The sequence below is a fragment of the Leptosomus discolor genome, chromosome 12, assembly GCF_034619465.1.
Source record: "Leptosomus discolor isolate bLepDis1 chromosome 12, bLepDis1.hap2, whole genome shotgun sequence".
Classification (NCBI taxonomy): Eukaryota; Metazoa; Chordata; class Aves; order Leptosomiformes; family Leptosomidae; genus Leptosomus; species Leptosomus discolor.
The window spans coordinates 15,559,569-15,586,177 of NC_141402.1; the positions used below are offsets into that span (position 1 = coordinate 15,559,569).

At 40.9% G+C, this 26,609-nt stretch overlaps 1 protein-coding gene across 7 annotated transcripts in view; it reads left to right on the top strand.

Moving 5' to 3' along the window:
• Window positions 1-26,609, top strand: part of NAV2 (neuron navigator 2) — a 400,908-nt gene that overhangs the window by 252,000 nt on the left and 122,299 nt on the right. For 3 of the 7 annotated variants that reach the window (XM_086472167.1, XM_086472162.1, XM_086472163.1), the window contains exons 4-7: window positions 12,324-12,396; window positions 19,831-20,098; window positions 24,890-25,047; window positions 25,464-25,472. In XM_086472167.1, the coding sequence (XP_086328293.1) occupies window positions 12,324-12,396; window positions 19,831-20,098; window positions 24,890-25,047; window positions 25,464-25,472 (508 nt within the window). Of the gene's footprint in view, window positions 1-12,323; window positions 12,397-19,830; window positions 20,099-21,605; window positions 21,675-24,889; window positions 25,048-25,463; window positions 25,473-26,609 lie in introns of all 7 variants that reach the window. The other 4 variants (XM_086472160.1, XM_086472161.1, XM_086472164.1 and 1 more) reach the window with 2 other exon arrangements.

Consider the following 26,609-nt stretch of genomic DNA (forward strand, 5'->3'; position numbering starts at 1 on the left):
TTTTTTTTTTTTTTCCCCAAACCTCAGTATTTTTGTACTGTAGATATTCCTCCAAACAAAAGCCTGTAATTGTGATGATTAGTTCCAGCTGGCATCCAGAAAAATCCTGTGGTTAATAGAGGATGTAGTCTGTGGAGCACAGGCTCTGGGACCAAGAAGATTTGGAGACTGTCACCACAACTGCATTTGGGTTTTTAGAATGAAGCCCCAGAAAATACTGGCATAGTACTTAATAACTGGGAGGAGGAGGGTAAAACAAGACCAGTTTCCTTTCCTGCATGCTTCTGAAAAAAGACTGAAGTCAATAAACCCATGTAGGGCTGTCTCTGCTAATACTGTTTGATTATAGAAAAACAGAGATGTTTTTCTCTTTTTGTGCCTTTCTTTCGATTTGCCTCTTGTTTTGAGGATATTAGAGGTCAACATTTGCCATCCTACAGACTCTGGACTACATAGGACGTACTGTTTAGTATCTGCCCTTCTAGGTAGTGTAGATTCTTCTTACTGATGTGGGTACCTTCGCAAGTGCTGGATGTTACCTATTGTGAAAGGGTTCATATTACTTATATTTGTAAAATGATAAACGAAAAATAGAGTGCTTAAGTGAGTTGTTATATGCTGTATGTTATAGGTCAAGTCTGGCTGTAATGGCAGCCTGTTGAAATCTTGCTCTATAGGGGCTGTGTTCTGTCTGTGAGGAAATACGCTGTGTAAAATGCTCACAGGTTTTGAAGGAAGTTTCACAGCAGCGTTTTAGCACACAGTGATAGCCAAGCATTTTGGTGTCTTGTATATTAATGTATCTTTTTTGCATAGCACAACAAGGAGGGAGAGAGAGGGAGGTTGTTGTGTTACCTGTTACATGCAAGTCATAAATCATAACAGGCGAAATACTGGTGAAAATTAGATGATACAAGAAAAAAGCAAAGGACAAGATGTTTGAAATATCAGAGTATTAACGTGGAGAGTGAGGTAAAGGAAAGAGAAGGTCCCTATCAGCTAGACTAGAAGTGACTGGGGAGAGAGAAGTAAAGAAAGGAAATTTTGAAAATGTGGACTTGAAGATGAGAGGAGATACTTGCCAGTGAAGGGATATGTTGGCAGATAGAGGTGGCAGTTGAAACACAGCTGAAGGTGGGACTGGAAGAGGGATAAAAGAACCAGCAGCAAGGTGTCTTACAGGAGAGTCAGAGGGGTTTTGCCACCTTGAACGTAAGGGTAAGAAATACTGAATGTGGCATTGGAAAGAGGTAAGTTTTATGTCAATATGTATTATAGAAAAAAGTTTGAGATGAGACTAAGGAGAAAATATTTTTTTTTTCTAAGGCTCAAAACAAAATGAAAAATAATCACAGGTTATGATACTCTAGGAAGAACTAGAATGTTAGGTGTGAAAGTCTGAGAAGTGACAGCGTGTTACCCTTGTTGATGATGAAGCCTGGAGGATTGTGGCGGTAGCAAAGCTGTCAGTGCTGAAGGGAAGAGGATGAGAGATCTGTAGGTGGATACACCAGACTCTTTCATCTTGCCATGCTAAGCCTGGGGAAGTAGTGGGACATCCAAGACAAGAATTTGGAGCAACGGAAAGGCATGTAGGCTGTACCAACACCACAGTTCCCTCCTATAAACAGAGGAGGAAATAACTGTGGTTGTCATGTGGGTTTGGGTTTTATTATTTTTGAGGGTGATCACTTTGTGTATATAAGTATCTGTGTTATCAAATGACAAAAAGGAAGTATGTATTTTTTTGTGTGTTGACCTGAAGTTTTTCAAGAATCATCTCTTTCTGGTGCAGGTATCAAGCTGTACTGGTAAAATAATACCGCTCAGTCTTTTCTGCTACTGTTTGTCTTGCAAACATGAAGAATCTTGTACTGCAACGTGGGTCAGAGCCAGCATTTCTTCCCAGGGTCTTCGTGAAGGTCGAGATGGGGGCTGTGTTTTCAATATGGTGACTTCATTTGCAAGGAAACCTTACTCCAGTGATGTCAATTTGACTATTGTTTTGTATTTGACTGATTTCTTGTATTCTGAAAATGACCTGTTCTATAATGTATGTGACACCCAAAGCCAAAGAGCAGTTTGTATGAAAATTGTCCAGCCTGGCAGGGACCTTGGTTTTGAAGCGAGCAGCGCTGGGAGTTTGAATTCAGTTGTTAAGAGCAGAGTGTCCACTTCCCTCTGCAGTGTGACCCTTGCCAGCTCCATCCCCTGCTCTATGGATCTTTTTTTTATTGGCAAAAAGAGCATGAGACGTTGAAATCTTCATTACTGGTTTGCATGTATGGTACATGCTATACATCTGTGTTCTTTTTCCTCAAAACTTTAATGAATTGAAATAGTAAATGTGAATGCTGGTGTGATATGGCCCATCCTTAAAGGGGATAACTAGGTACACATTGATGAGTCGGCTGGCAGGAATAATACAAGCTGAAAACCGTGTGCATCACCCAAACCGGTATCTGTGAGTGTGTGATATCCACCAAGTGGGTGAGCCGCTGTGTTTTGTACAAATAACTAAAAATGGCTGCTGTATAAAAACAAGAAAAAAATTTAAATATTCTTAGTTGCTTGTGGTTTTCTCATGCAATTCAGTCTTTGCTCTTCAAGAGCAGGCATCTGCTTGAACCTGCTGCTCTAGGCAGAATTAAAAAAAAAAAAGCCCCTGCGTGTTGGTGGGGCTGAACTCTGGTTGATCGGCTGCCCGTTCCCCAAAGCCGAGGAGGACTCTGCTGCCTGGGCATGTGCTGCTAATTCAGGGATGCAGCTCCGCTGGAAAGATCAAAAGCATGGCAGGCATGTTTTTCCTCTGCGAATTCCTAGTGTAGGGTTTTTGGAAACGTATCCGAGTGGTTAAATATAGCGGTATATTTTCAAGTAATCCTACTCCGAGGTTGTTCTGAGCAATGTAGTAGAGGGAACTTTTCTGTCTCCTGGTAAGCTTTCCCCCTGCTTTGCTTGGGGAGTTTGTGTCTTACTGTATTGATTTAGAAATTTAATCTGTTTTTAATGCTACTATAGTAACAAATGGGTATCTTTTGGCCCTAATCCATGGTATGTTTCCTCACAGCTGAAGGCTGGCTGGATGGGAAGATGTTACTCGGTGCCATGCCAGACTGGCCTGTGGCAGACACCAGCTTAGCTCCTGCAACTGCCCGTGAAGGCACTTGGCCAAACATTGAGTTGAGGAATGTTTAAAGCATTTTCTCTAAAGATCCTGGGTTTCTGTTGATCACGTATGAACCGGTGTTGTCATGTAGACAAGAATGATTTACTACAGAGGTGATCTGCCAGGTTTCATGTACTTAGATGTCCCTCTTCCTCGCTTTATAATGACTGTTGCTCCTAGATAAGATTGGTTTTACTGTCTCTTTTTTTTTTTTTTGCCAGAGGTCCAGACTATTATGTTTACCATTTGTGTATTGTTAGCAGCGAGACAGGCATGGTCAGATCATAGGTTTCTGTGCACAGAGCTTGCAGTCTAAATAAAACCACAAGGTGCCCTCTCACCCCCCACCGTCATCCTACACAGAAAATAACGTGATAAATAGGGCTAGACTGGCCAATATATAAGTCTCGTTGCCATAAGGCACAATAAAGTGCACTGAACAGATATTTGTTTAATTTCTGGAGGGAAAGGCTTCCAAAACTTTTCTATGTGCGGAGATGGGAGATAAGGAGTATGTGCATGCTGTTCTGTCCGTTGGGTGGATGTATATGGTACCTTTGGAAGCATTGCCGTCTGCATTTAGCCTGACCCAGGGCTAGACTGTAACAGTCGCTCTGTCACCTGACAACCCCCCACCAGCCAGGGAGGGGGAATTGGGGAAAAGGAGAGCAGACCCATGGGCTGAAGTGAAAACAGGTTTAATGAAACAGCACTAATACCAACAAAGGTGTAAAAGGCTATACTTGGCCAAATGAACATCACAACTGACAGGAGAAGCCAGAGAAGGAGCAGGAGGAACCCCAGCAGGAGCCCCACAGGAGCTCCTTTCCCTCAGCCAACCTTCCCCCTTTATAATGACCACGACATTACGGTGTGGGCTGCCCCTGTAGCTCACTCAGGGCAGCTGCCCTGGCTGACTCATCTGCTAACGGCCTGACCAGCACGGCTGGGCTGGGATTCCATCCCAGCCAAACCAGGGCAATTGCTGATGACAGTCTGTCGTTCCCATAAGGGATCATGTTCGTGGTCGCCGACGGTGCACTCTAATTCTTTACCCTATGCAGTGGTGCAAGAACTTAGATATCGTCTGTCTCTGCGACAGTGTGAGGTTTGATAAAAAGCAACAGAGAAAAAGTCATTTTTATGGAAAAACTGGAAGATGCGAGCTTAACTATAAAGACAGAATTAGATTCTATTTGATCATTTATTTCACTGTTAAGCTGAATTATCATATTTTGAATACTTATGCTTCTACCCCTCTGTGGCCTAAGTACATGAAACAGCAGATGAATTAAGGGGCCAGGGTCATTCCGCATACGTATGTGGAGATCTCTGTTATCTTTCACTTAGGTATTTACGCCTGCACTGAAGTCTAGAAATATACTTCTTTTTTGCCATGCCTCTTATTTATGTAAAATACATAAATTACATAAATATACCTTTCATGCAATACTCTGCCAGCACATAGCTTCTTGCTGTGTTTTGCATAAATGGGGAAAAATGGGAAGTCGTGGGTGACGGTCTTTATCTTCCTGCACCTGCGCGTTAGGGCGTATGCAGTGTATGAAACTACATTCTTGGTGAGGCCGTACTAGGTGCAGCAGAGTGTGTTAACTTCACTGAGACTCTGCTGGTGTTGGACTTGGTACCATGAGCAAAAATGGTGCTCAGACTAAATTTTGTGTGGATTCTCTCGGGAATCAGTTACGGTTTTTATACAGGGTTAACGGTATCGGAGCATTCTCTGACTAAGGAAAAAAGGTTGATTTGAGGACAGGTGGAAGTAAAAATTCATTTATTCTTTTCCTTTCTGGGGAATTAATTAATTCTTTTTCTGAACCCTGGCCATGAAGAAATCTTTGTAGCCTTCCACAATGGCAGCAAAATCACAGGAACCCGAGTTCAGAGCTTAGGTCTGCTCCTGTTTATGTAGTTCAGTTCAGGTTTCTGAGTTGTGCATTGTTGCTTTGCTTTCTCAATAGAAACCTCACTGCCTGCTGCACTGTTTAAAAACAGTAGAGTGAAAATAGACATTAAACAAGAATATGACAAATTTCTCTGTCAGGTTTGTGATGTAAGAATTGGAGCTGTTGGTATGGCAGTTTCTTCTGGTGCTTAGGTCTTTGTTTCTTTTTATAGGATATGTAGTACTAAGCTCTTCACTCTTGAATATTTGGAACAGATTATAGCTTCTACAAAAGGTTATGCAGCCAAGAGAAATAAACTTTTTGTCTATGTGTCTTGTCATAGATAGTTGATTTCCAGCCATTGCTTATGCACTGTAACTGGGTGATAATGGCTGTATTAATTACTCCATGAAGGTAATACACATCCAGAAAATTTTATTCTTTTGTGTTTTATGTAGGATTATTTTTATATATTTAAACAGTACTGTTGTGCTTGTCCTAAGCAATTATGCAGGAGAATTTCAGTAGGAGATGTTACGCAGGATCCAGGTGCAAGGAAGGAGGGGGCACGTATGTGTTGGTGTCCCCCCAGCCACCACAATAAATCTTGGGAGCAGGTGAAGCTGTGACCCTCGGGCCTCAAGACATAAGAATGCACGCCAGCCAAAACAGAGGGTACGCTGTGCCTGGGAACGGGCCGTGGTGGTAGCTCCCTTCCCATGGAGCTTTTTTAGAAACCAACAGCTGTCAATGACTGTATTGCAAGAGGTCCTTCAGATGACACAGCCGTGAGATGACCGTTACTACCACTTTACTTGTGTGTGTGAATAAATGAAACACTTGCTGGTGTATCTCACTTGCAGTAATCGAGAATTTGTAATTTACTTGTGTTACTTAAAATATTTTTTTTTTTGATTGATAGGTTGTTTTATTTTTATAGTTAATCATGTAATGGAGTGCAGCAGTATCAGCACGAAACTTTTTTTTCTGAGCTAAAAGCTGTTTGTGGTCAAATGTTCTGTGTAGTTCTTTCTACGGGAGTTGTTAAATTTTGGATTCCTGCTGCAAATTCAAGTTAGTGGTACACAGAGCCTTCAACACTTGAGCTGGTATTTGAGGAAATACGAGAGTGTACAAGAGCCCACACTTCTTGCATTGAGTGGTTTTAGTGTCACTCCTTCCTTTTAAGAATTTTTTTTCTCTTTTAAAAATACTGTTCTAGGTAGAATGCAAGGATGTCTTGGGAAGAAGTCCATCTTCACTGGATGTTGATCATATTTTACATTTAATCCCAGCTGCACAGCACTAAAAACATAACTTTCAGCCTGGAAGCCCTAGACAGAAAAGGGTTTCCTGCGAGCAACCGGGGAAGGTGCAAGTGAAGCATTCACGGGACTTGCTACCCTCCTCATTATATATTTACTGAGCACAGCCATGGTTTCTCCCCATCTGTTCCTGTCTTCAGTTACACATAAGCAGAGATTTAGTGCCAGTGACGTACAGTTAGTGTGGTGTATGCTAAAATCTAGTCAAGTGTCTATTGAGACCAGTGAAGAGTTTAATTTCTCTCCTGAATTGATGGTTCTCCAGAGACAAGATAGTTGTTTTGCAAAGTTGAACTTGTTGTTGCTTAAATTCTAATTTAAGATGTCTCAAGATTTCAAATTATGGACAAATTATCCACTTCAACCTTTCAAATATATTTAAGGCCTGATCCTGAAAAGCTGATCCAAAAATAATACTTCCAGGGATATTTTTAAAAGAAATTATCCTTTACTTTAGTTTTATCCATAGGAAAGTTTTCAGTTTTGAATAAATAAACCTGAAAAAACCCTGAAAAACTGAATTTCAGTATATACCAGGAAAATGTCTACAACCTTCCATCTGCTTCTTGCAGACCAGATTAGCTTTGGCAAGCCTTGTGAGGCGCGCAGGATTGCCTGAAACCATTCACAATACAAGAACGCCCTTTGGATGCTCTTTGATGTGATCAGAAATCTTGGCAATCGTGAATCGAAGCTTTCTCTGTGGTGCTTAGTGCCCCCGTTTCTATTTATATTAGGTGTGTTGTGAGTGAATATTGAATATTAACAGCATATTGTAAAGTAGAGAAATGCTATTCGTCCCATTATTTGCAGAGGAAGAGCTGAGGCACAGGAAAGCTAAGGTTTTACCCAGGGTCGCAGGGAAGGGGATGCAAGAGATGAGGCTGAGGCTAGTTCTCCAGCCAAACTGTCGTTTCTTTAAACACGAATAATGCAGTCGTAACAGAGAGGGTCAACTCTTCACGTACGTGTGAAAGCAGTGTACCCACGATAATAGATTTTCGTTTCTGTGGCTATGTCTGTTACAACCTGGCTTGAGAATATGGGTTAGCCTAATTTGCCCTTGTGTTACATCTGTTACTTCGTTTCTGCTATCTACCAAGTTCTGTCAAAATCCTGAAACAATTTTGAGACAGATTTTTATCCAAATAGTCAGGAGCAGCATATGCACACTTGGAGCAACGTATTATTTTCTTTAAAAAAGATACTAATGAAAGATGTATTTTAAACAAAAGCATTGATAGTATTTATATCCTTCTGAGGAAAATGGAAATTGCAATTTTGCCTTGGTATTTCTTAAGTATAATTATGTTTAGGAAATAGTGCAAATGAGACATTATTTGAGGGGAGAACCCCCCCTCCCCCAAAACTCCTCCAGGGTTTAAAGGATTGTCAATGTAATGACTTAAGATTTTAAGGCTCTCTCTAAACTTTATGATAGAAAAATATGGAGTGTAAAAGCTTGGTCTGAAAATACGATAAGGAATACATTTTGCCTTAAGAAACTGCTTGCTGAAAGCGGCTTGTGTTAGGCTCTTTCCTTGTTTCTACAGTGGAGCTGAAGTCTGCTGGAATGTTGCATAAGACTTTGTGAAACTTCAAAAAAATTCACATTAGATTTATCTTCTTTTTCCTCCTTTGAAAACTAATATACTGATCATAACATGGAGCCCCAAGTTAAATGGAAAGCACTGGTTTCAATATAAGTAGTGGGTTTTCTGAGCAAGCTCATAAAAATGCCACATCTATGACTGTAAAAGTTGAGAGCAGAGGTCTTGCGTCATAATGTGACCAATCTCCCATGGTTTCTAAGTGAAGGAACCTACAGTAAGTTTAATTCTGATTTTTGTTTGAGAAAAACATCTGTATCTGTCACAAGGGCAGCACTAGTTAGAATATACCCGATGTATTTGACTTGGCAAAATTGGGTGGGCAGCTTTGGCTGTAGACAGTTTCCATATTCAAGTCTTTGTCTGTTATAGTCAACATTCAATATCTATTGGTGCTGACGTATGGATTTCCATTTGCAGGCTACAGGCTGAGGATATTTGGGTTAGTTTTTTGGTTTTTTGGTTTTTTTTTTTTTTTTTTCTGGTGTGTTCTGTCCTGCTCATCCAGGCCGGGATATGTTTCCCAGCTCCTTTTCTTTCTGACAAGAATAGAAATTGAAACTGCTGTTTGACAAGTGCAAAAACTCGTGTGGGTCTGGTGGCTGATGTTGTTGGAAATGCATAATTACAGTAAGGTACGTTTGAGAACAGAGGGAAATCTGAGTGGTATCCCTGGGAAGGTGATAGCAGAATGGGAATTAAATAAGTTTTTTCTGATCCACACATAAGAATTCAGTGAAGCTGTTAAATTTGTGTGTACCTGAGTTTCGTCTGTGTAGAAGCTTGGGAGGAACGAGGAGTGTGCAGGTCTGGTGGGAATGAGAATGATAATGTGCAATGGTGTCCTTAGTACTTAGCAGTCAGTAAATATGTGTGACCACTAGCTTTTAATCCTGCTTTTCCAGCAAGAGGCTGATGGTCTTACTGGTGTAACAGAGCAACTGCTTCTGGTCTGGTGTTTGGAAGTAACGCCAGTGCAATACTTGAGCCGCGATGCCCTCTGCTCCCGTCTTGCCAGGTAGCAAATGCCACCCAGAGGTTCCCGTTAAGAGGAAGTTTTCAGGTACTTGACTGGAACGTGCCTTTTGCTTCTGTGAATGTGAGAATGGGAGTTGTGACACTTGATATGTTGTGTCTGAAGAGAAGTTTAGTTCTACAGGGGTTTATATTTTCATATAATCTATTATAAGAAAGGAAGAGGAGCCCCTGGAGGCTGGCAGCCCCTCAGGTGCAGGCTCAGCAGTCCTTGGTTGGCGTTCAAGGCTATTTCAGAATAAATACCCATCGTATAGGGCGTGGGACTGGTAATGCACTTTGGTAGTTGATGATACCTGGAACAGTTTATATGAAGCCACTCAAAACTGCAAATTCGTTTGATGCTTTTGGCCAGGAAGCATAACAAGGCATGGCACAGTTTTGGGCACTTGCAGCAATGTGTCCAAGTGAAATAATTACTGTGGATGTCTGTCCTTGGTTTTCCTTCTCCTTTTGCGCAGCTTTCCCCTATTTTGGGTAGGCGGGAAGTGAGAGCATCCAACTGCCATCCTTCCTGCTTTGCTTCTGGTGTGTGAAACATTGCTGGCAAAGCAAATGAGAAATCAGAATTGTCAGCCAAAAAGCAATTGTAGCTCGCAGTGAAAAAGAAAAATATACACTCCCTTTTGGCAAATCCAGTCTTTTCACATCTGCTTAAAGGGTTTAAGCATACGTGGGCTTGGCCAAGAAAGGGCCCGTAAAGACTCAGTGACGATTTGCTGCTGAATGCTGTAATTTCAAGGAGGCAGCTGTACTTTGTGTTGGAAGTCACTGGAGCGCAGGGTCATTAGGTCTTTGCTTAGCTGAGATCTGTCCAGGAACTTCACTTCTATCCTAGGTACACGCATCTAAATGGTCTGACTACAATGCTGCTACTTCAGAATTGTATTTTTCAGTGAATTCCTTGTACATGCGATTTTGTGCATCCCCGTAGACTCTTATTGTAGTACTTTATTTTCTGAATGTAAAGGGTTTGCTTTTGCAAGCCTCTGTTGTTACTACTTTATTCCATCATGCCTTGTTTTAAGTACTGAAATAGGATATTTTCCTGTTTCTATAACATTTTGATTCTTATGAGTTCTTGACTGTAATGCACCCTAGATTTTTCACAATCCATGTCCTGTATCTTTTTTCTGCATTTTGTATTACTCTATTTTTTCCCTCCTCCTTTTTCCATACCAGTATAGCACCAGAAAGCCCCTGTTTCTCATGGCCTTTGGCTAGGTATTAATAACTGGTGCAGCAAGGTAGCCTGTCTGTCCTTTCACACAGCAGCGAGGTCCAGGTCACTCAATCTGTGGTCCAGATACACACCTCAATCTTTAGTGCTCCAGTGGGGGGTCATCCATCAGTCTGGGGGTGGGAGCAGTATATCTTAATTAAGTGGCTAAAATGCTCGGTAAGAACTGGGGCTTTGTCTCAGGGAAGAAGTGATAGTGATTTTAAAGAGGGCTTCTTGAGCCTGAATCTGATCTGCCACAAGCATGAGATTAGGGGGTCAGCAAGGGCTACTAGTATGTGGTGCCAAGAATGAGGGCACGGATGAGGAATTTGCTACCCAGAAGTAAATCTGAATCCTGTGGTCATCCCGTCCTAAAGGAGAGTTTGAGCGAAGATGAGGGTCCTGGGAAGAGAAGCAAAGCAGGACTGAAAGAGCTGCATTGAGTTTCTACAACTGCAAATCTGGAGTAGAGATGGGATACTGCTCATCCTTACTCACTAACCTAAGGAATCCTCGAGCTGTGTTGAAAACTTGATAGAGTTGTTGAACACTGAGGAAGGAAACAGGTAGAGATTGACTGTCATATCATACTGAACAGTGGGTAAATGAACCTTTGAACTGCACCCTGCTACAAGCTTTAAGGTCCAGACATTACAGGAAATGGATTCTTTGGTATCTCTTGGGATTTGGAAGTATATAGTATAGTCAAAGTATTGTAAATCAGGCACGAAGGTACCGTAAGATCTCTGTTGCGATGTTGAGATACAGGAGAAGAAATGCCTCCCTTGCCGACCTTTCTGGAGGTCACTTTGTTAGGCGGGATTTGAGTCCAGTCTGTATATAGCCACTGTGGTCTCTAACAGTCAGACGTGTTGCGCAGAAGACCCTACCTGGTCAAAATTCATTCTATCCCATTGTTGTGGTTTAACCCTAGCCGGCAATTAAGCACCACACAGCCACTTGCTCATTTCCCCCTGCTTCAGACGCAGGAGAGAATTGGAGGGGAAAAACTGTAAAACTCATGGATTCAGATAAAGACAGTTCGATAGGACAGAAGAGGAGGGGAAAGTAATAATAGTAACAATAGAATATACAAATTAAGGGATGCTCAACACAATTGCACACCACCCGTTGACCGATGCCCAGCCAACCCCTGAGCTGCGGTGCCCCCCGGCCAACTCCCCCAGTTTATATACTGGGCATGACGTCATATGGTATGGAAAGCCTCTTTGGCTCGCTTGGGTCAGCTGTGCTGCCTGTGTCCCCTCCCAGCTCCTTGTGCACCCCCAGCCTCCGCTGGCAGGGCAGCATGAGAAGCTGAAAAGTCCTTGACTTGGTATAAACGCTGCTCAGCAACAATTAAAACATCAGCTTGTTATCAACGTTACTCTCACCCTAAATCCAAACCACAGCACTATACCAGCTACTGGGAAGAAAATTAACTTTATTCCAGCCAAAACCAGGACACCTGTGCAATTTAATGCCATTGCACTGTCACTCTGAAGGGCAGGATTTGCCCCACAGCGAGTCACCAGGGTTGCCTGCCATTTCTGACACGCGAAGGATGTCGTGAGTGACCATTTTTTGGATTCCAGCTGGGGTTTACAGTTACAGGTTTTATATTTGACTGCTTTTGTGGCTGGAAACTTCTGCCATCTGTCAACTAAACAGCAAGTGGCAATCTGCCTTCTCCAGCAAATGTGGCTTCCATGTTTATTTTTGGTTTCATGTTTGTTATACTTACCGTAGGTTAAAAATCCTGGCATAACATCCTTGACCCTTTAGTAAGATATGTAGTGATCCTTTCTTGTGGTTGGAGTGTTAAATAACTTGTTTCATGCAAGTACAAATAACAGAAACTCCCGACCCACAGAATATTCATCAATTCAGGACCTTAGTAACTGAGGAGGTTTTGTATTACGATTTTCACCTAATGACCAAAGGGACTCTGTGTGATACAAAGACTGAGTGCAATAAAGGGTGGCTGTAGATGAAAGTAAACAATTATTACAATACATTTTCTTTTTGTGTCTTTGTTTGTTTGTTCTTGAACAGATTGAAAACATAGATGCATGTCTGAGTTTCTTGGCTGCTAAAGGGATTAACATACAGGGGCTGTCAGCAGAAGGTGAGTCAATCGGTTGTTTAAAATTTCATTTTAAATGAGCAACCTGAGTTACTGCTTGCAACTGTAACCAGTACATGGAGCGTAATGGAAGATTAATATGGATAATTTAAACTTTTGGTAGTCTTTACTTCTTTTTTCCCCGTTTCAGTGTGGAAGGTAGGTAAAATATATGTCTAATCTCCACGCAGCTGATGTGTAAAAACAATGAATGAGACCAAATTAGAATTCAGTTACTTCTTTGTTTCTTTCTATTACAGACCAGAAATTTCTCATCTAAGTTCTATAATTGGAACATTGATCAGAGTGTAGATTTTACAGATATTTAAAGTTGTTTGCCTTTATTGTTCATTTCCTCATTCTTCAGTTATTCTCGTACCTGAAGAAGTATCCTGCTTGCTTTTCTTTTTTACAGAAAGATTTTTTTCAAGTTTGTCTCCAAATACATGGAGCAATAAAATCCAAATGTTTGGAACCAAAACAAAAAAAGAAAAAGACATTTTGACCTCTAATTAATCACTCTGCTTTTGAAGAGCACCAGAATTTTTCTGAAACCCAAACGTGACTCGGTGGACTATATTCCTTTATGCCGGTGCATGATATATGTCAGGATGTGTGGTACATTTTGGCTCAGAAGCTATTTAACTGCTGTCTTATTAAGAGTTCAAACAGATTTCTTTCATCCTCAGCCCCAGCTTTCACTTTCATGTAAATATGCTGGGAAAGAAATTAGGTTTGTTAGCTGCTGAGGCAAACTTTGAATATATTATATGACATCTCCTTCAGTGCTTCACAGAACAAATAATTGTATGTGCGGCATCAGGTGAGACTTCAAGTTAGATTTGGTGACTAAGTCTCTTTGCAAACTTAGTTTTGAAGAGGAGGCTGTATCATCAAATCATGCACGTACGTTTACTTGTGTATGAATAACTTCATTGCCTGTTTGTTTGAAGCTGTGTGTTCTTCCTCTGAAGGAATCGTGTAGCTCAAACAAGAAAGGCAAGAAAGCATGTGTAGGTGTGGTGGGCTGACCCTGGCCTGCAGCTAAGCCCTGGAGAGAACAGGAAGAGCAAAAGTGAGAAAATGCATGGGTCGAGATAAAGATGGCTTGTGTGAAGGAAGGAGGAAAAGAAAACCAAAACAAGCGGCACAAGGGCGATCCCTCGCCGCCTCCCACAAGCAGCCAGATGCCCAGCCGGTCTCTGAGCAATGGCTACGTCCCCAACGCCCCCCACCACCCACCTCAGTTTTTATTGCTGAGCACGACGTCATGTGGCATGGGATATCCCTTCGGTCGGCTGTCCAGGTTGCGTCCTCTCCCAGCTTCTTGCCCACCCGCAGCCTGCACACTGGGGGGAGGCAGCGTGGAAAGAAGGGAGGGCCTTGGCACCGTGAAGGTATTGCACAGCAATAGCCACAACGCAGGCGCCTTATCAACACTGTTCTAGTCACAAATCCAGACCCCAGCACCATGCACGTTACGATCATGACTTGAAGTCTTAGCTGAAACACACTTTCCCTTATGGGTGGTAAATGATTTTTATGAAATATGTTCCAGATAACCGCTGTGCATGAACTTTATGGTGAAACCGTCGTGGAGACAAGTTTTATATATGTACATTACATTTCAAAAATATAAAAACTTTCATAAAATTAATGTAATATCTGTTATTTTAAAGAAATTGTTATTTGAAATTACAATTTAAAATTGCATTTTGCCAATTCAGAAAATAGCTTAAAGAATTCCTTGCTGTCCTCAAAAGGAAGCCCCTTACCTCATCCTAGTCTATGAGATCTTACAAGCCACTTGAAAATGTGTGTTTGAAATGTAATTTCACTAAGTTTGAGATGGTTTGTAAGCATGGAAAGTAAAGTAGCAGATATTTAGTACATGTTGTTCTAAGCTGCTGTAACCACAACTAGTAGAAGAGGGGGCTGAAGGTTACCTGTCTTTCCGTGGTGTATCCTTAAGCTGGGTTAGAACACTCGCAACAAATATTTTCCTCCAAAGAGAAGCTTTAATATGGTCAGCCCAAGTACTGCCAGCATTGTAAGCCTCAATAGTTATAATCAGAAGGATTCTCATGTCAAGAAAAGAAAGTATGAGCTAAAACTTCTAACAGCGGAAAGTGGTTTACCAGGAAACGGTTAAAAAGAAAATGCAACTGAGTCACTTGTAAAAGCCAACTTTGACCTTGATATGATATGTAAATATTGCAAAAATATAATAAATTTCACATTATTTACCTGTCTTGATATAATGCAAAATCTAAGAAAAATAGCAGATTAGTTGATGAGAAGACTGTCTGGGTGTGCAAAGTTGGCAGTGTAGTGTTGTTCACACTGGGGAAGGGACAGGGACAGCATGATGAATGTTCGTTGCTCTCCCGCCAAATCACAAGTCAGACTCAGCAGGATATAGGTTGTCCCTTGGCTTCACTGATTTTTGTATTTCTTCTGGTCTTCTACACTATCTAGGAATTAACATATTAAATCATACAGAAGCTAAGAGGAGACCGGTAATGTTTGCTGCCAACACATGAATGAGAGCATTTACTGGCTCTGCCACTAACGCTGAAGGAAAAGAGTGACAGAGAGGGGAGGGGAGGAACGTTTTTTGCAAAGTGAAGTTGAAAGACTTGATTTCAACAATAAGTTCCATTTCTGTTCTTGGTCACTCTTTAACTGTTTCCCCCCTAGGAGGGGGAAACTGAACGAGAGAAAACACAGAATCACTTAAAATGGAGAGTGCCGTAACCAAACAAGCCAGTTTCAGCACAAGTTGCCAGACCTGCTAGGTCAACTGCAAGTAACTTTGTTTATTTCGCTGGCAGATCCTCATCTAGGAGGAAGGAGATTGTGATTGCTTCCAAATGGGAATAAACATTGAAGTCTCCCCTAGGCTGCTTGACAGCACGTATTTTTCAACAGTGCAGTTTTAGTGTGGAGGAAGTTAATGATTCGAAACTGGAATTTGGATGACTTCTAAATGTTGATGTAATTTGGGACTTCAGGTATCATATCCTTCCAGTATCAAAAAATCCTGCTTTCATATGTGCGTGCCACTTGGACGGAGTCTTTTATGGATTTGTGCAGTGAAGATGCTAAAGATGTGCAGTGACTGATGATGACCACACTATGCTAAAGACCGACCCCTTTCCCTAGCAATGTGAAGCCAAAAGGCCATTCCCATCTCCAAGATTTTTATATCATAAGATGCCCATTTGTAGTTGCTAAAGAAAACTGTGGGGACGCTGGAAGATTCTTTTCTCTTCTTGGTGCGATTTTCTTCTTTTTTTTTTTTTTTAATTGTCGATTCCTTTGAGCTGTCTGGCCGTACCCATGCTCTTAAACTTTTTTCCACACCGATCTGGGTTTTAGACTCCTGGAATTGCAGCTGTCTAGCTAAGCTTGCCCTTCTTCACGGAACATCTCCTCACTGCCAAGATTTTGAAGATTATGGAGAACATAAATGTGCAATAGAAACTCCAAGTGATGTCATAGATAGCAGCTGCCCCTCTTGTGGGTAACAGATTAGCTGCATAATGATCAGCTGAACAAATCGTGAAACCGTAAAGTGATGAAAGAAAACGTCTTGCAAGACTTTGGAATAATCACAATTCAGCTTAGACTTTTGCCTCTGAAATGACCTTCTCACCTCTGTAGGTAACTGAATTTCAGTGTACACACACTGCAGTACTGCAGTTCCTCCATTTTGGGCCCTTTAGGGCCTCTCCAATGTCAAAGTGTAATTTTTGTTTCTGCAGCACAAATATCCCACAGCGCTATTTTAATCTTACCTGAGTAGGGCACTTACCATGTTGCCAGATTTTGATGATACCACCCAGACTACAATTATGTACAGTCTTCAAAAAATTACTCTTTAATTATCAAAAAATTCCTGCAGATCTCATGTGCGTGGTGGGAATTAATGGCTTCTTGCATTTCCCATCCTTGTTTCTGTGACATTCCCAGTATTGTTCATATTCAGATCACATTCCTCAGCAGAGTCGATGAATTTCATCCCAGAGCTCTTTAGGTAGCTTTGGATCCCTAAAGTCAGCTTAGAGCCCTGCCAGCCTAAAACATGTGCTGACTGAGGTTGAGTCTGTCTGTACTTCATGATGAGTCCTGGATCAGCTGTGAAGCATATCTGCTTCTCAACATTTTGTTTTAAATTCAGACTTGTTTGCACTTATTTTGGCCTTTTCTCTCCTCTCCTGTTGTTTGCTGTGGACACAATTTCCTCCTTTTTCTTTCATTTTGTTGTGTTCACCTCTTAAGTGAACTAAGAAGGCTTGATGGGGACTGCATGCAGAATCCCTTAGTGGTCAACCATGAGGCTAGTGCAGAGTGACAGAAGCAGGCACCCACTATCTGTAGGGGTGAATAGTATGTACATATGACAGCCCTATTTTCTGGCAGGATACATGCAAGCTAAGGAATGTGCAGTGATTCTCAGTTTCTACTCCTGCTAGCCACTTAGCTACCCAGTCTGCTCCCTGTAAACTGCTTCTGTTTTTTCTAGTCCCACATGCTTTGCAGAATCAGATACAAAATAAGCTTTAAAGAAGCAGCTGCAAACAAGCTTGACTAAATAACAGTCATAGACCATTTTTCTTCTTCTTTATTAATCTGTATTCTGTACACAATGAGTAGTTTGTGATTTGCAGAAATTTCATTCCGAAGCATTAGAGGAATTGGACAATGACATTTCTCTATGGATCTCTCCAGCAGACCTTTCTTTTCTTTACGTTTTCTTTGTCCTGAACTGATTTTTGTTTTTCAATTTTCACTGAGTCCAGTGTATTTTTGTGAAGATGTAGAAGAATGGTGGGCAAGCTACAGAGGTGGAAGTTCCAGCTGTGGGGGAAGCAAGCAGCAACAGAGATTTTCCAGGATGGAAATTTCCAAAGGGTAGACACGTGGGGATTCTCTGAAAACCAAATTCCAGTTTCCTCTCAAATATCCAGGGTGTTTGTTTCAAATATACAAGACAAGTCATTTTTGGTTCCAAATTTAAAATGGGTGGGTGACATGCTCTTGTCCTTATCTAAGTTAATATGAATACTTAAGCTGACACATGGACTGGAGGGGACTTAAAGCAGGAAGCAGTTGAGACTACGCTGACGGGCAGAGCACGGTGAGGTTGAACTACTCTTTGAAATACTCTTTTTGTACAAAATGCAGGGGCAAACTGCCAGACAAATTACCTCAGTCTATCTTTAAGATAAGAGAAACAGAACTACCTCTGAAAGTCCTATTGGAAATATTTTGCTTAAATCCAGAGGGAAAGAGACTACTTCATTAAAGGTGGTTTTGTTTTGATTGTTATATTTTGGTCACCTTAGAAAAATGTCAAAAGCAGGTTGCTCTTCTGATAAATACAGCAGAAGATAGACAGCCGTAGGAAGCAACAGGCTTGAGGTGGGTTGTTGTTATAATTGCCTGTCATTTCACATCGAAATCATGGCCTTGTTTCCAATTTTGTAGGGCTTTGCTAAGTTCAAACACGCAGAGCCGTGGTAGTTTCTTCTATCTTCTGGCCTGTGCTTGTGCAGTTAAGCTTCCCAGTGCCTCTGGGTCTGTTTAGTTATGCTTCAGTCTGTGATTAAGTGCTACTTTCCTTACAATTCCCGTAAGTAATGAGTTCTTTACTGAAGTTGAGGAGATCCTTTTTACTGTGCTTTGCTGTCTTTTGTGTCTCTCTTACTTTATTGTGTACTTCCATCCCTGTCCTCCCCAGCTAAACACAGGTGGATTAGAGAAGGAACCTCCCTGATGCAGGTGCTGATGGCAGTGGGAGAAGGCCGGGTTTGTGGCATGACACTGCATGAGACCAGGAGTGGACTGGGAAGAGGGGAAACAGGCAGGATTCATTGGGACCTCACTGTCCAGGAAGAGACTAAAATTGTTTAAGAAGGCAAAGGAAGACAGAAGATGGTTGCTCAAGGGCCCTGGGATTGATACTCCTTTGAACAAGGGAGTGGGGGTGGTGATGGGAGAGAGCACTGGTGGAGGTGCCAGACTGCAAGGAGGAAAAATGCGTAAGGAAATTCAGTCAAGAAGTAGGAGAGGAAAGGAAAGGAATATCCTGGGTCTGAGTGATGACAAGGACCACTTAGATAAGGTCTAGGAGTCTCTGAGGAGATGGTCATGGGCCAACACAAAATTAAGGAAGTAAATTAGATTAGTGGCTAGGAAGAAAAGGTAGATTAAGGTACAGGTAGACAAGGAGACCAAAACTGGAAGCTGGTATAGAAAGGGGAGCAAAATTTTTAAGCTGAGCGCCAGAAGTTTGCTGGGTAAAGGGCTTAGCGTTAAGAACAGAAGCTTGTTACACAGCAGAGATGAGCAATGTGAGCAGATAGGTGGCTGGGAGAGGGAATAAAGGATAGAGCAGGGCCCATTGCAAAGTGAGAACAACCTTTCAGCCCGAACTGGGAACAGAAATTAAAATTCTGGTTCACACCATTGTGCTTGGCCACTGTCTTGCCACGTGTCCTTCCCCTCTTGCACTAATCCATGTAGAGGGATTTAAAAGCATAGGTCAGCAGTAAGTTTTATTAGTTCAAGTGGTCTATATAATGCATGCAAAAGTTCAACTGTTTGATTTAGGGTTTTTAATTCACTTTTTAGATTTAGGAAATAAACCATGCTAAATAATTAAGTCACGGCACATTGTTAAGGTCTGCAAGACTGAATTGGCACTCTTGCACAGTAATTATGATACAGAGGTTAACTGCATGTTCTGATACATGTTTTTATCTTTGTATTTCTGTTTTTACATTTGATATTGCCTAGAAGAACAGGATGACTTTTAGAAATTGAAATATTTATTCATTCACTGTCAAGCTATCTTTAGGTACCTTGGGTATCCATTCTTTTTTGGCTTGTGATAGTATCAAACTGGTTATTATCTGTTTTAATACAGCTATTTCACCCATTAATCATATTTTTGAGTGCAAAATTTGCATCAGGTTTGTCTTAGTGGAAACAATTAGTCTGATATTCCAGAAATTATATAGTACTGTGTGATAACTGAGTAGTTTCTCCTCCTTGCGCAAATTGAGGGCTGAGGAATCATTTACAGTGTGCTGTTGTTAATACACTTGTTGTTGTGGGGTTTTTTAGTTACTCTAAAGGAACTGTTTAAAGGAACTATCTTTTTAAGCACACTGGCGTTAACACACAGACTATAGCAGAAATGCAAGATGTTGTGCCGTCACCGCAGGGGAGAAATTAGTTACTTATTTGTAGTTGGTGCTCACTGTTAATCAGCTTTAATGCCGATTAGATGTGCAGAAAGCCTGTCGTATCCTAAAGGAACTGAGTTCTGACGGCGTTATGAAGAGCGCAGTGACTGTGACCCGCTGTACGGTGGGAGAGAAACAATGGCTGGTGGCTGACAAGTGACTTCTGAACGTTGCCTTACAGAAATCAGGAATGGGAATCTAAAGGCCATCTTGGGCCTTTTCTTCAGTTTATCTCGATACAAGCAACAGCAACAGCAGCCGCAGAAACAGCAACCACAACTCCATCCGTCCCAGCAACCTCCCCCAGTATCCCAGCAAGCAGGGCCTCCATCCCAGTGCCAGGTCGGGGTACTGCAGCAGCAGGTACCGGCTTCGCTCCAGACTCCGTGCCAACAGCCCCCGCAAGCTGCGCAGCATCAGTTCAAAGCACAACCAGAAATGCAGTCCAGGTGGGGAAATTTCCTTTAAGTTGGGGTTTTTTTCATTGTTTATTTCTTTTTTTTTTTTTTTCTTCGTGTTAAAAGATCTTCAAAAGCCAAAGAAACTTCTTTCTTTAGTTCTACTCTAGAATAAAGAGCGTGTTGGAAATTGGATGCTGGGTGGCAATTGACTTCACACCTTTGGAAATCAAAACAGATGTGCTTAAATATGTTCTCTGTGCTAGAAATATGCAGTCCAATGGGTGTAAAATGCCAGCTAGACCAAGTAACCACAGTATTTTACGAAGACATTTTTCTCAGTATTTGTTTTGCTTCTTTCTTCTTGCAAAGCATGTGTGTTGTTGCCATTACAGAATAGGTACTTGGCGCATGTGAAAACCAACTTCAGTTCTCGGTTTACAAGAATTTTGGTCCTAAGAAGTGGAAGGCTGTGATAGTGGTAAAAGAAATACTGCTCATCATGGTTGGTGACAGTCACAATGAAATCTAGGCTTATTGGTCAAAAATAATATGCTGCTGGCTTACATGAAAAATAATTTTTGCCGTTGGTGTTTGTTGGTGCTCCTAGATCAGAATGCAGATAACTAGAGGGCGTCTTTGTCCCTTGAATGTCTTGAATCCTAGGGGTACTCTTTCCAGATTAGAATAAAAGCAATTTATGAAGGCAGTACCAGCATGAATGTGTGTACAGCCTTCTGCTTGTCTGACCCTTCCACTGCGAAGAGAGTGAGGGTTTTAGTGGGGATAGGCGGGCAGGATTAAAGGCTGAAGCCATATTTGCACAATTCCTAAAGTATGAAGGTATGAAGGCTTTTTTTTTTTTTTTAAATATCTCAAATTAAGTTGAGGTTTATTTGTGTTAAAATAACGGATATGAAGGTGACCACTAGCTTAAATGCTGCTTTGTGAGGGATATAAACAGTTTAAATGAAGCCTTCCAAGGGAGACTACTCTTTTGGTTTTTGCATATGTCTGTCTTCATGAATCATGCTCATTTTGGATGTAAAGAATATTTTCATATAATTGAAAAACATAGTGTTGCTACAGCATGTGTGAACTTGTACAGGAAACAATGGCTGTAAAACAAAGATGTATTTGAACATATTTCTGTGACTTTCCTGTCAGAAACATGCAGAAAGGCCTGGGACCATTTGAATATTGCTCTGATATTTTCAGTCTATTGTGTAGATTGTGCTGGGTTTCAAATAATTTAAATAATTTAAAAATATCTAACCTGAAGGTCTTAAATGTCATATGTTCTTAAAAGATTGAGAAGGAAAAGAGTAATAAAGTTGGGGTTTGCATGCAGAATTGCACGTTCGTTACTCTATAAATATTAATTCATTTTAGATTTTAGGAGTTTTGACCTAAAGTCATACTTAGGCAAGAAGCTTTTTTTCCCTGTGAAATACATAAAAACTGTTTCCTCCCTAAAACTACTTACTAAGTTCAGTGGCTTAAAAATAAAAAGTTTCTGTGTTCAATGTTATCTTCCGCTTTTTCTTTCCTGTCACAGTGCATCTCCCAGGGACTCATCTCAAAGCAAAATCATCCGGTTCACTCTTGGTCAGAAAAGGTCTTCTAGGTTAGCATTTCTTCATCTTCTGCAAAGCATGAATAATCCTTTTGCAATATTTCTGGATGCATGTTTAGGGTTCCTGTTGAAAATAGTTTGTAACTAGGCCTTTTCACAAACAGCTGAACCATGGAATTATTAAACTTTAATTTATTTATTTTTTTCTTTTTTTTCAAGGTGTGGAATGCAAGAAAATAATTTGGTTTTCTTGTCCTTATTAGCTTTTGCTTTTGAGAACAAAACATGGTTCTGGGAGTTCTCTCCCCACTGTACAGATCTGTATTAGTTGTATTTAGATCTGCATTATTGAAATGACTAGTATCAGGCTATTGTCTTAGCTGGTAAGTGGAGCGTCATACGCACCATGTGAGCCCAAACAGCACCGTGTGTGTCTGTCTCGTCAGTGCTGCACTCCCCAGTGCCCTGGAGCTGAGCACATCTCATCACCCTAAAAACGATTAATAGGTATATCAGTCTATTTTTTCCTGAATCCCAGCAGGACTTGTATGCCACCTGGTATGATCATCTCATCTCGGTGATCATGAGGGTTGCTGTGTTATTATTGTGGTTATTAATTGTGTTTACTTTTACTGCTATTGTATATTCAAATGTTTTACTAGGATTTTTTATATAATTCTACACTCATAAATTGTACTGTACCATTTTTGCTAAGCTTGTGAACTATTATTTATGATTTTTATTCAGCTTGGCAAGTTTGTATAGAATGTTAGTTCTGCTGTACAATTTGGATTTATTTGCCCCATTTTACTTCTTTTATGACAACAGTGGAGGTCTGCAGTATAACCCCTGTTAAAATGTTCCATGTTTCCTTTTCATGTTCTCTCTTGATCATAATTATGGCTTGACAGTTCGTATTTGCCTAGAAGAGGTGCTGAAGTGCAGTAATGGAGATTATTCTCTGAGCTCAGTACTTGTCTCTAATAGCAAGAAGCTAGAAACGTCTCCCTGAACCTTTTTTTTTTCCTCTTAGATTTCGCAGGCACTGCTGTGAAATATCTTGGCCTAATACCAAAAGCAGGAACTTAAAATCAGACAAACTACAGAGGGGAAAAAAAAAAGTCTAAGAGAAATGTTATCTTCTTCAAGAGTGTTTTTAGCACGTATGGTTTTTATTCTCAGTATGTTTTATTGGTAGTGACAATACTGACTTGAATCGAAAACTTGTCCTTTTTTGAGTGGTCTCATGGTTTGAGTAGCTTTATTTACCTTAAAATGTGACAGATTTGCAAAACCTGTGTTGGGCATGTGCGGAGAGCCTTTCTTACCCATTGGTACAAGAACATTATCCCTTCCCTCCTGCCAGCCCTGCCAGAAAGCTCCCTTCCCAGTACTGGGGGCTCTAGTAGCCTTCCTGCAGTGGTTGGCCTGTGCTGGCCATGTTTGATCACTGGGTAGAAACATTCAGCTGAGGTATCTTGTGTGTCCTTCCTACCTGTAGGAAACCTAGCTCGTTTCCTGTTAAGCAAAACAAACTCTTAATGAACCTTCTTGTCTTGGTGACTTCCAAGTTCTCAAGAACAGTGTTTGTCCCTGCTTTGCCTCTCCTTCTTCCCGTGTAGTTTCTACAGTGGATGAAGCATCCCTGGGGTGTTCTCATTTACACCTTGCTGCAATGCTGAGTAGGTACAACTTTCTGGCAGCCCCCAGTGTTAAAGAAGGCTGGATAAATTGAGGGCCTCGTCTAAAAAGCTTCAGCAAAGTCAACCTCAGAACCATGCTGTGCTGTGCCAGATCTGTGGTGGTTTGAGTTTGTAAATTAATTTTTGGTTTTGTATCTGAATGATGCCCTTGTGTCTTATCCTCTTTTGAGCTTTGAAAGCATGTGCATGCAGCTGCTGACGTTTTTGCTCTTTTCCTTCATGTTTCTTTTTGTATTTCCTTTTTCTTCACTAGTCTTGGAGAAGCCAGTTTATTTAGGAAGCCCTGCCAGAATCCTTCCTGGCTTCTCTTCCTTCCCAGAGGCACAATGGTGATTTGGTTGGTTGCATCCCGTTCTCTCTGACAACTGGGACTTCCTCATTTTAGCCTATTATTGGCAAAAGTTATTTAAGACAGTTAGATTTTTGTAAAGAAGGTTTAAAGAGATTCTACCATACAGAAAATACAAAGATGGTAAAGAGCCATCCCTTTCAGTGCTTCTGTGGGGGACATGAACTGGTTCTACCTCTTGGTGAAAAGCAAGGACATCCCATTGAAGACTAACTCCCTTCAGTATGCATTTTGAGCAACTACCAAATCTTTTGGTTTTAATATTTCATCTCTTTGGAATGTAGAAATATGTGCTCAAAATGAAGAAATATTTGCACAAAATACAGTACAAACATGAAAACTTTATGTATGAACTTTGACTTTGAAGGACTCAAGCACACATAGTGTTCTGAGATGTGATGCCAGTGGCTTTCCTAATTCTGTCAGGCTTTTAGAAAAGCTTTCCTCCTCCCCTTTTGCCTGAAAAGCATGAAAGTAGTATCCCTCCTTGTCTACTTACTCCAGAATCTAACTACTTTTTTTTTCCTAGGTAAACAGCTAAGTCTTGTAAATACAGACTGCAGTAAGGAAATGCTGGAAGAGACTGACCACATTTAAACCAGAGACTTATACCAGCTCACAGATAATGTGCTTGCCCTAAGAGGGGGCACTTAAGCTTTGTATAATATTTTATAGGCTCAAATATTTAAACCAAGTTAAAGTTTTGCTGGACTTGGCTGCCAGGCTTTGTAGCTTTCAGAGCAGAGATGTGATGTGCTTCTCAACAAGGGAAAAGGCAGCCATGTTCTATCTCATTGTTATTGCCAAAATAAGCGTAGTCCTTTTTCATCCAGCGTTATGTCCAGCAATCTGGTTTAAGAACAGTAGTGTCTCACTTAGTCATAACGTTGTGCCAGTGGTACTGCTCCACTGAATTTACTTGCAGCTATTTCTGATTCACAAGTTTTATGGCAAGTGACTATTAATTTTGGTTCAGGGGTTTTTTTCTGATGTAAAACAGTTCAGAGTGTAGCCTGTTTGACATACATTTTTCATCTAGGATGATTTTTTGAGTTGTTCTTACAAAAAAGCAAAGACCCTTATGCGTTTCTCTATATATGAGTATATACTTGTGGTATTGATCCTTTTCTTTTCAGCTTATGCATGGTATTCCATAGTTTCTTTCCCAGAGTGCTTTTTAAATATATTTAATCGTATTGTAATTCTTCCATCAGACTTCCAGGTCCCACCACGAGGGTGTCCACTGCAGGCAGTGAGGCAAAAGCTCGTGGTTCTATTAGTGCCAACAATCGACGCAGCCAGAGCTTTAACAATTACGACAAATCTAAGCCTGGACTTCCCCCTCCAACACCAACAAGTACCAATGAGAAAGGTAAGCACTTGAGATTTTGGCATCCTCAGATTTTTCTTAATAGTGGCTTCATTCAGGGGAGATTGAATTTTCCATTAAGCTCCAGAAGTTGTAAGACTGTCTCAAAGTTGTGTGTTGTAAATGCGGCATTTACAATCCAAAACCCAGCTGGCTTTTCTTGAAAAAGGTATAGTCGTCCTTTAATGTAAGTGAAGTTGTGACTTGCTGTCCTGAAGGTACATGCAAAAAATAGCTGCAAGAAAAACATGTTTTTTCGTTTTACTTCAAACACGGATAAGGGGGAGTGAATTAATCAAAAAATAAGACGTTTGGATGAGTAGTTTGACAGGAATGGAAAATGACCACTAAAGATTTTTTCAGTGTTTTTCTATGATAAATAGTACCATTTGCTTTCCTTTCCTCCACTGTTGTGGAAGATCCTTTAAGTTACAAAAGTACACATTTTAAATCTAATTTCAAAATTGTGTAGCATAGGGTTTGAAGGCAGGAACATATAGTTTTATAAATGTTGTAATGGTAGTGCATCAGAAATGCTAAGTACCGTGTTCTGTATGAAGTGATGCTTTTTTGAATGACATTTACTGACTTTGTGTCCATTCACTAAGCTAGGAATCTGACAGCATTCATTAGCTTGAGTTTGTAGCTCTGAGCTCTATTATGCAGCATTTACCCGTGGAGTTTTGGGGGATGTGGCTGGCAAGAACTGAGCAAATCACTCTAGTCTGATGCGGTCAAATTGTTGGCACAGGCTGGCAGCTAATTCTGTATCCTTAACAAAGTCATTGCGCGTACAAAGATAGGTCAGCATTGGATTTCAGTACGATCTTCTTGCAGTGACTTGGCAGTCGCACCCCTGAGGCTCAAGTCTCCTTGTTGTCTGTGCAATAACTTCTATTAACAGTAATGAGGATTCTGCTTGGGGGAAAAATACTGGTCTGGTTCAGCTTGCCTGTGGTCCTCATGCTTGTTTCTTTTCAGGAAACTGTTTTTTCCTTCTCTAGAAATTGTTGTCCTATGACTGCATTTCATTAAATTTTGGAATGTTACCTCTTCTCGCCATTACAGCCCAAAAGGTCATCTTGTGATGATGGCAAGGGAGGGTCCTCAGCATCCCTCAGGGACATTCTGAATCACCCTGATCAGACCTTGTATAAGAAGAAAATTAAATTCACAACAGAATAATATAATTTATTATAACTATATTATAATGTATTAGCATAATATGCTATTAAATTATAAACATTCTACCTTGGGAAATCCATGCTTACTGTTTTAGAAGGCACACTATGTAAACAGCAATGCTTTAGCTGTAACGTCAGCATGTAATAGTCATCTCTAAATCTGAATCCAATTTGGCTTTCAATTAAAAGAACAAGCTGACAAATTATGGCATGAACAGTACAGCTGATGAAACCTTGTTTTCCTGTGTAATATCTCCACAGTCTCCTTCTGTCTCCTCCTTGTCAGTGCTCTCTCCTCTTTTGCTCATGTCCCAGAACTAGTGGACTGGGGAGACATAACGTGGGATGTGTCTCATCCTGAAGCATATGTTGGTTGGATGG